Here is a 7,345-nt window from a genome sequence, read left to right as displayed (position 1 = left end):
GGGAAAGGCAGGTGCTGCTCGGCAGAGCACAACAGCCGTGCTGTTGCTGGGGACAAGTGCGCGGTGTGAAGCTGAACGGGTTGCTGGGGTACGGTGGCCTTTGCCCACCTTGGCCTTGCCCCCCTTTGCGAAGGTGGGAGTCTGCTTTCTTCCTGACTCAGAGAAGTGATGCCTCACCCAACCACCACCCAGCCACCGCTTCCCTTGCAGCTCTCCCTCTTACGTGAGTCCCCGTGATGTGCTGTTCGCTGTGGGTTTGTGGTGAAATCTCTGCTTCACTTCAGCTCCACCTCCCCTGTTTTTTCTGTCCCTCTTGCAGGACTGCCACCCCGGGCATGGCGACAGCCTCAGTGTTCCCTGGGGTTACTTTGCCAACCACTGTCACCTCGGCTGCGATAATAGCACCTGCAGGGCTGCCAGCCACTGCCCCGGGAGCCCCTCCAGTTCCTTTCCCAAGCAGCTGCGCTGCTGGCTCAGGAAGTCCTCTCTTCCAGTCAGCATCATTTCAGCAGCAAGGCAGCCCCCTGAAAGCACCTGAAATTTCTTTGGCCAATGTCCATGTTCCCTTGGAATCCATTAAACCCAGTAAGTAGCTCAGATTTTTCACCTTTCTCTGAACATATTTTTAAAAGCAAAGCATCTTGACAAAGCTGATCAAGTAGAGAGAGGGACGGGATGTCCCAGGCAAACAATCAGGTTGCCTGACGCTGCTACAGGTCACTTCTGCATCGCAAACCTGTGTCCTCCTCCTCCTCTCCCCGCGGCAGGCAGTGCCCTCCCGGTGACAGCCTATGACAAGAACGGCTTCCGGATCCTCCTGCACTTTGCCAGGGAGTGCCCGCCGGGCAGGGCGGACGTGCTGGTCGTGGTGGTCTCGATGCTGAACACAGCCCCGCTGCCCGTGAAGAACATCGTGCTGCAGGCTGCGGTGCCGAAGGTAGGGACACGTGGCGCAGACCCACGGTGACCTGAATCCGCATTCAGCAGGGCCTGGGCCTGGACTCGGGGACTGGGACAGCCCAGCTCTACCTTCTGTAGGCTGTGCCCTGCCTGTTTCTGAAACAAACGTGGTTGTCAGAGCAGGAAACACTGAACAGGGTAAGTCAAAAACTGCAGGTAGTTGTGTTCTGGGATTTTTGCTATCTAAGATCAGTCCAGCTGTGTCTGGTCATGAGGGCCATCTGTTCCATGGATGGAGCCACCCTTGAGCTCCCTAGAATCCACCTTTCTGCATGTGACAGTATGTTCCATGCTAGTTCCATGCTAGTCTCACTGCACCAAGGTACTTCTGGACGGCCAGCGGTCCGTTTTGAAAACAGGCCCCGTCTCGGCTGTGCTCTGCCCGCCGTCGTGGAGGTGTGTGCACTGAGACCCCTGACAGGAGGGCATGCTGTCAGGAAGGTGCTGCCGGTCTGCTGGTTCCCATCACGTTACGCAAGCTGGGCTGGCTCTCGTTTCCTCATCCTCCCACGAGCACTGGTGCTCCTCAGCTGCGATGTGTGCTGTTCCCTCCCCAGCCTGGCCGTGCATCTTCCATTGTCCCCACAGCAGGAGAGAATCCCTGAGGCTCCACTTTCTTTTTCATTTGCAGTCCATGAAAGTGAAGTTACAACCACCCTCTGGCACAGAGCTGTCTCCGTTCAACCCCATCCAGCCGCCTGCTGCCATCACCCAGGTCATGCTCCTGGCAAACCCTGCGAAGGTGAGAGGGGCAGACCGTCACGGAACGGGATTTCTCGTGTCCTTGTCAGACACGTTTGGTGTGAGCTGAATTCACAGGGGGTTGGACCAAGCACTTGAGTCGATACAGCTGTTGGCTCTTAACTTGCCCTCCAGAGGTGGTCGCAGCATAACTCTGGTGTTTCCGTTCAGGGCTGCGCAGAGTCTCTTCCCCAGCAGACTTTGTCAGCAAGGAAAGGTAGGAGAAGGTCCTGGACAATTCTCCAGCAGAAGGGCCACAGTCATCTAGGGCTCAGCGCTAAAGGGCAGCAGCCAGAGCTGTGCCAGGAGCCTGTCTGACTCCCTTGTGCGCTGGAAGTGCCTGGCTTTGGTGATAATTAGATTGATGTCAAATTAGCTGGTGCTGGAGAAATACTTCTGCTGTGCTGAGGCTACAGCCTGACAGACCCGAACCAACAGACGTGTCAGACCGAGTCCTGTTGCTCTTTGAGGAGGTGCCTGTGACCGGTGAAACAAGGTGGTCAGCGCTGTCTCTGCTGAGTAGCCGTTTTCCTGGCTGCAGTTACTGATGCGATAGCCCGCCCCATAAAGCCCAGAGGCGTCTGTCTGCTGAAGCAGCTTCTGATTCTCTGACCAAGGTTACTGCTTGGGCATTACAGCGAGAGAGTCCTGAAAGCTTTGTGGTCCAAAATGAGAAACGTCAGAGAGGTTTGGTGGATTGTTGAGACGCTCTGTGAGCTGTAAGAAGATGCCCTCACAGAAGGAACAGTTTCAGCTCCTGCTTACTGTTTTACTGGGAATTTTGCAGAGCAGGAACTGGTTTATAGTCCTCCACATGATGAGGAATCGAATTTTGGACATGTTGAGCTCTTCAGCAGTGTTCTTCAGGCTCACGGGAGAGCAGCTGAGCAACGGGTGCTGGCCACGTCTGTGCAAACCATCATCACAGGCTTCTCTCCTACTGTCCCATGCTACGCAATAAAGCTTTTGTGGTATAAAACCAGTATGAGGTAAATAGCTCAGGTTTGCTAAATGGCTGAACTCTCCATGAACTTCACCTTGGGCCTCCTCCCGGCGCGACGCCCAGCAGAAGTCTGGTGCTCTGCAGAGCTCTAACAGGGATGTGTTTTGTTTGGGAGCATCTGGGGCTGTTCTCACGTTGCTCTTGGGTTTCGTCTTTCCTGCAGGAGAAAGTGAGGCTGAGGTACAGACTGACCTTCACCCTGGGAGACCAGCCCAGCACAGAGGTGGGCGAAGTGGATCAGTTTCCCCCGGTAGAGCAGTGGGGGAATCTATGACCTTAGGACACTGCCAGAGACTGTGACAGGACCAGGAAGGATCCCCCGGGACTGGAAGGAATGTGCCGTGGGGAGGGACGCACATGCTATCCACTGGTGATGTTCAGCTTCGTTTACATGTCCTGACCACTCCGCTTGTAGCTTTAGTCCAGAATGTTCTGCCCCACGTTGAAGGGGTCCTGGAACATTTATGCCAAGCCTGAACAGAGTGGCAGCTGGTAACAGGCAGTGCTGGCTGCTTTTATCTCGGCCTCTGGGCGACTCTGGTTCTATCTTCCACTCTATTAAACTTGAAGTTCCTGTGTTTTGAGGGGAGACCTGTCAGCGGAAGGGGACTGAGTTGGCTTGCTGCTGTCCTGCTGTCCAGAGATACCTACAGGCTGGTGGGGTGATGATGCCACCATGAGCTTCCTCAGTGCAGAGCCCTTACACACGCCCTCCCTCGGACTTTTACCTCCTCGGTGTCAGGCCGCTCCCGCTGCGCATGTCGAGCAATAACGCTGGCTCGTGAGGGAATGCTTCTTTTTTACACAGGAACGGCACTCGGCTCCCTTCTCCCCCTGCACTGCTCCGTTCCCCACGGCCGGTGCAGGCAGACCCTCGCCCTGCGGGTGCCACGCTGCTCTATCTTTAGTTGTTCTATTTATTTTACGCTGCTGGCTGCCTCCCCGCTGTGTCCGGTCTGGGTGGCCGGGGCTGAGTTTTGTATGCAAATGGTTACACTGGTTCTTTTCCTGCCTTCGCTGCATTCCAGAGCGTGGGGAAAAGGGGAACTGTGTAGTGAGGAGGTAAACGGGGCTGGAAAGGAGCGGTCGGTGTTGGTGGAGGACAGCGCCTGGGGTGCAGAGCCGTCTTTGCAGTCACTAATAAGGTGCTGAGACTGAACCCAGGGTAAGGAGAGATGCCGCTCGCGTCCTCTCATGCAGGCAGTATTATCGTTGTAGTTGAATACTGTGTTTTATTGAGGTGAGTACCATGACGTATGAGGTGTAAATACTAGAGCTGTGGGATATGGAAATAGAAACAGGCAGTGAAAGGCAGGGTGGCTCCACGGGCTGGGACGATGCATGTGCTGCGTTTAACGCCCTGTTTGTTTGTGCCCTGTGTGAGGTGGGTAAGTGCAATTGTCTCCACAAAGGGGAAGGCGGCTTTGCTGGGCGTCAGTGCTCGGTGCTAACGGGGCGGAAGAGCTGGCTCCTCCAGCTGCAGTCGCACAGAAACTAGGTTTAAATCACCACACCTGATTCCAGCAGCCCCTTCCTCCTCCCTGCCGAGTCCCCCCGTCTCAAGCAGTGCCTCAGCTTGAGGCAGGCTGCTCTGAATTGGTGGGTTATTTAACATCCATTGACAAAAGCACAGAGAGGGCAGGTCCTCGGGCACAGCGCCGCGTCTCCAGCAGGGCTGTCACGCAGCAGCTCTTGCCGAACAGTGAGTGGAAGCAGCTGGCTCAAGCCCTGAGAAAATCAGCGCACAGGAGAGCCCTGCCTGTGGTGGGGAGCTCCAGAGGAGAACGTGCTGCTGGATTTAATGGTGGCTGCAAAACTCAGAACTACAAATGCAGCTTGGAGTTATTTATAGTTGAATTTTCTTTACTGTGATGCGAAGTAAAAATCACTACAGGTGAAAACCTCAGCGGATTTGGAGGCCTGAGTTCCTAACAGAGGCAGCAGGCAGTTACAGAAGCCCCTGAACGTGCAATCAAAGCTTGGCCAAGGAACGTGCTGTAAACTCCTGGTCTGAAGGTCATGAGGACCCCAGCCTGTCGGCTCCGTGACGGAGAAGGTGGGTGAGAGGGCTGGACACATCTGGGTCCGTAGCAAAAGCAGTTTCAAATCGATGGACCAGGACAGGGGACGGGGAGGGGACTCTTTCTGCTCAGACACATCCTGGCCAGCACTTTAGCTGCAGTAGGCATGGGGGCAGCGCTCGGGTCACGGTGTGTGTCCTGAGGAGGTTCCGCTGCTCCAATGCCTACAGGTGAATCTCACTGTGACTTTGAGGGAGTCAGAAGAGCACAAGTGCTTTGTGCACTGGCTTTGTTCTCAGTGTTACTGGCAGCACTGCCCGCGCCGTGCAGCCGCAGTCCTGCTGCGTGGAAACACGTCGTTAAAGCTTTGGAAATTAAACTATGAATGTTCCTTGTCTGTAGGGTGAGGTTCCTGCTTCGTACCCGACAGCCCTGACTGTATATACATCTCCAGTGCATTTGTTCTGCTGCATGTCAAATAAACCGTTTTCCCTACTTGGCTCTGTGCTGGCCCTTACTACCGCCTGCTCGAGGAGTACGGTGCCGCTGCAACCGTAACAACCGAACAACCGTAACGCCGAAAACAACCCGTCGTCTCAAGACCACCCAAACTAAGTGAAAACAGTGAAGCTGCTGTTTTCCGAACGCTCCGAGGTTTGAAGGGTGGGCTTCAGGTCTGGGTGCTCGAGGTAAAGCAACTGGGAAAGCCACAGTGAGGCTGCCGTGGGCACCGAGGTCTCCTTCACCAGGGGAGGGTCACCAGGCCACCCTGGAACAAGCAACCCTCGTATTCTGCGGTTCCTTCTTAAAAGTTACATTTACATTTTTCTAAAGCTGTGTTTACGGAAGACAAGAACAAATCCCCAAGAATATGCAAAACAAAACATTTATTCTTAGAAAAGCAGTCAGGTTTATGTACAGTGAGCTGCAGAGAACAGCTGAAATCATGTACTGCCATCTTCACGACCCTTCCAACGTGCCTTCTTTGACGATGACTCGGGCAAGATTTCGAGCAAGAGCAAGTCTCAGCATTTCAACTTTCATAGCCTCAGCGTCGTCATCCTAGAAGCGAGCAGAGTTTGGGTTAGACGCTGCAGGGTGCCGGGAGCTGGCCGTACCTTCTCTGTCTGGGTGCTGGAGAGTAGGAGCAGGTGGTTGAGGGGAAGGACAGGCGTATTCACTTGCTCCAGGGACCTCCTGAGAAGAGCAAAAGCTCCACTTCCTACTTTTCAGATCAACTCAAGACAGCGCTGCCAAGCCCTTTCTTTTTCTGGCAGCTGCAGAGGTTTGCGTGTGTAGCAAACGGCTCCCTGTTCTGCGCCTGGACCTCCATGGCTTGAGCTGTTGTGGCAGCATCTCTGCTTCCCACTGCCCATGTGATTTGCAATTACTGACCTTGGGAAAGCATCACGGTCCCGTGAGGAGCGGAGGCGCTCCCCTACTGCGTTTACATAAGCTTAAAGCCAGCCTCGATAACTAGGGCTCTCCCTCTTCTCTGCCCCGATGTAGGAATACAAATTCAGAGCTTGCTTGCCTCGACCCTCCCCGCAGCCCCACCAGTGCGTTACCCAGTTGTCCTCGAAACAGGAGCTACCTGGAATTTCTGCTTCTCCGACTTCCCTGCTGTCAGGTCTTCCAGGCATCGCATCAGCTCGTACGTCTGCTCTGCTGAAAACACGACCTGTGGAAATGGCAACGATCGAGTTTAAGGACATCGCACGTGCTGAGAAGGTAACGCAGTCGAGAGGAAGGGAAGGTGTCACGCTCCCACAGATCTGTTCTGACGGTTTACATCGCAGGATCAGCGGATGATCCAGGCTGGAAGCGACTCTGGGAGGTCTCTAGTGCCACCTCCTGCTCAAAGCAGGGTCCGCTGTGAGGTCAGAGCGGGTGCTCTGGGCTCTGCCCAGTCACGGGTCTGTAATTGCTAACCCGTCATTCTCCTGGTGGATCGTAAAGCACAAACTGGGCCTAGAAGAAGGAAACACACTATAAAAACCTTCAAGCCAAGAACCAGAAGGAGCTGGACGCAGTTCATCGACGTGTATGTATTCCGCTGCTGTCTTCTGAAAGTTCAGGGCTGATTCTCCTGTCCGGTGTCCCCGGCAGGACACTTGGACAGCCGGGCTGCCACCAACAGCACCCCTGCACCGGCAGCGCCAGCCCGGGCCTGGGGCAGGCAGCAGGTCACCGCTTTCCTCCTGACAAGGTGCCTGCAGGGTCGGGGGTTCTGGGCGGCGTGCCTGCCTGCTCACCTCTTTCTGCTCCAGCAGGGGAAGGGCGTCTGTCAGCAGCGTCATCCAGAAGGAGCAAGGAGCAATGTGAGCCGTCATCAGCATGAGCAGCAGCTTGGCAGCTTCGGAGAACCGCTTCTCCCAGGCAGCAGGTCACCGCTTTCCTCCTGACAAGGTGCCTGCAGGGTCGGGGGTTCTGGGCGGCGTGCCTGCCTGCTCACCTCTTTCTGCTCCAGCAGGGGAAGGGCGTCTGTCAGCAGCGTCATCCAGAAGGAGCAAGGAGCAATGTGAGCCGTCATCAGCATGAGCAGCAGCTTGGCAGCTTCGGAGAACCGCTTCTCCCCGTACAGCCGGGGGAACTCCCGGTACTTGCCTCCAAACGGGTG

The 7,345-nt window shown here is 55.3% G+C and overlaps 2 protein-coding genes across 2 annotated transcripts in view; one reads left to right on the top strand and one right to left on the bottom strand.

Annotated features, from left to right (window-relative positions):
• Positions 1 to 3,438, top strand: part of GGA3 (golgi-associated, gamma adaptin ear containing, ARF binding protein 3) — a 14,944-nt gene extending 11,506 nt beyond the window's left edge. Inside the window, exons 14-17 of the mRNA XM_010141032.1 lie at positions 320 to 585; positions 768 to 937; positions 1,592 to 1,702; positions 2,868 to 3,438. Coding sequence (XP_010139334.1) covers positions 320 to 585; positions 768 to 937; positions 1,592 to 1,702; positions 2,868 to 2,978 — 658 coding nt within the window. The 3' untranslated portion in view covers positions 2,979 to 3,438. The remainder of the gene's footprint in view (positions 1 to 319; positions 586 to 767; positions 938 to 1,591; positions 1,703 to 2,867) is intronic.
• Positions 3,439 to 5,597: 2,159 nt separating this feature from the next.
• Positions 5,598 to 7,345, bottom strand: part of NUP85 (nucleoporin 85kDa) — a gene marked incomplete at its 5' end in the record, with an annotated part of 11,124 nt that continues 9,376 nt past the window's right edge. Inside the window, 3 exons of the mRNA XM_010141033.1 lie at positions 5,598 to 5,787; positions 6,320 to 6,406; positions 7,181 to 7,332. Of these exons, the coding sequence (XP_010139335.1) occupies positions 5,686 to 5,787; positions 6,320 to 6,406; positions 7,181 to 7,332 (341 nt within the window). The remainder of the gene's footprint in view (positions 5,788 to 6,319; positions 6,407 to 7,180; positions 7,333 to 7,345) is intronic.

The sequence above is a fragment of the Buceros rhinoceros genome, unplaced genomic scaffold (assembly GCF_000710305.1).
Source record: "Buceros rhinoceros silvestris isolate BGI_N320 unplaced genomic scaffold, ASM71030v1 scaffold11538, whole genome shotgun sequence".
NCBI classification, from domain to species: domain Eukaryota; kingdom Metazoa; phylum Chordata; class Aves; order Bucerotiformes; family Bucerotidae; genus Buceros; species Buceros rhinoceros.
The sequence above is the reverse complement of the archived record's forward strand: the minus strand, read 5'-3'. Positions and strand labels throughout refer to the sequence as shown.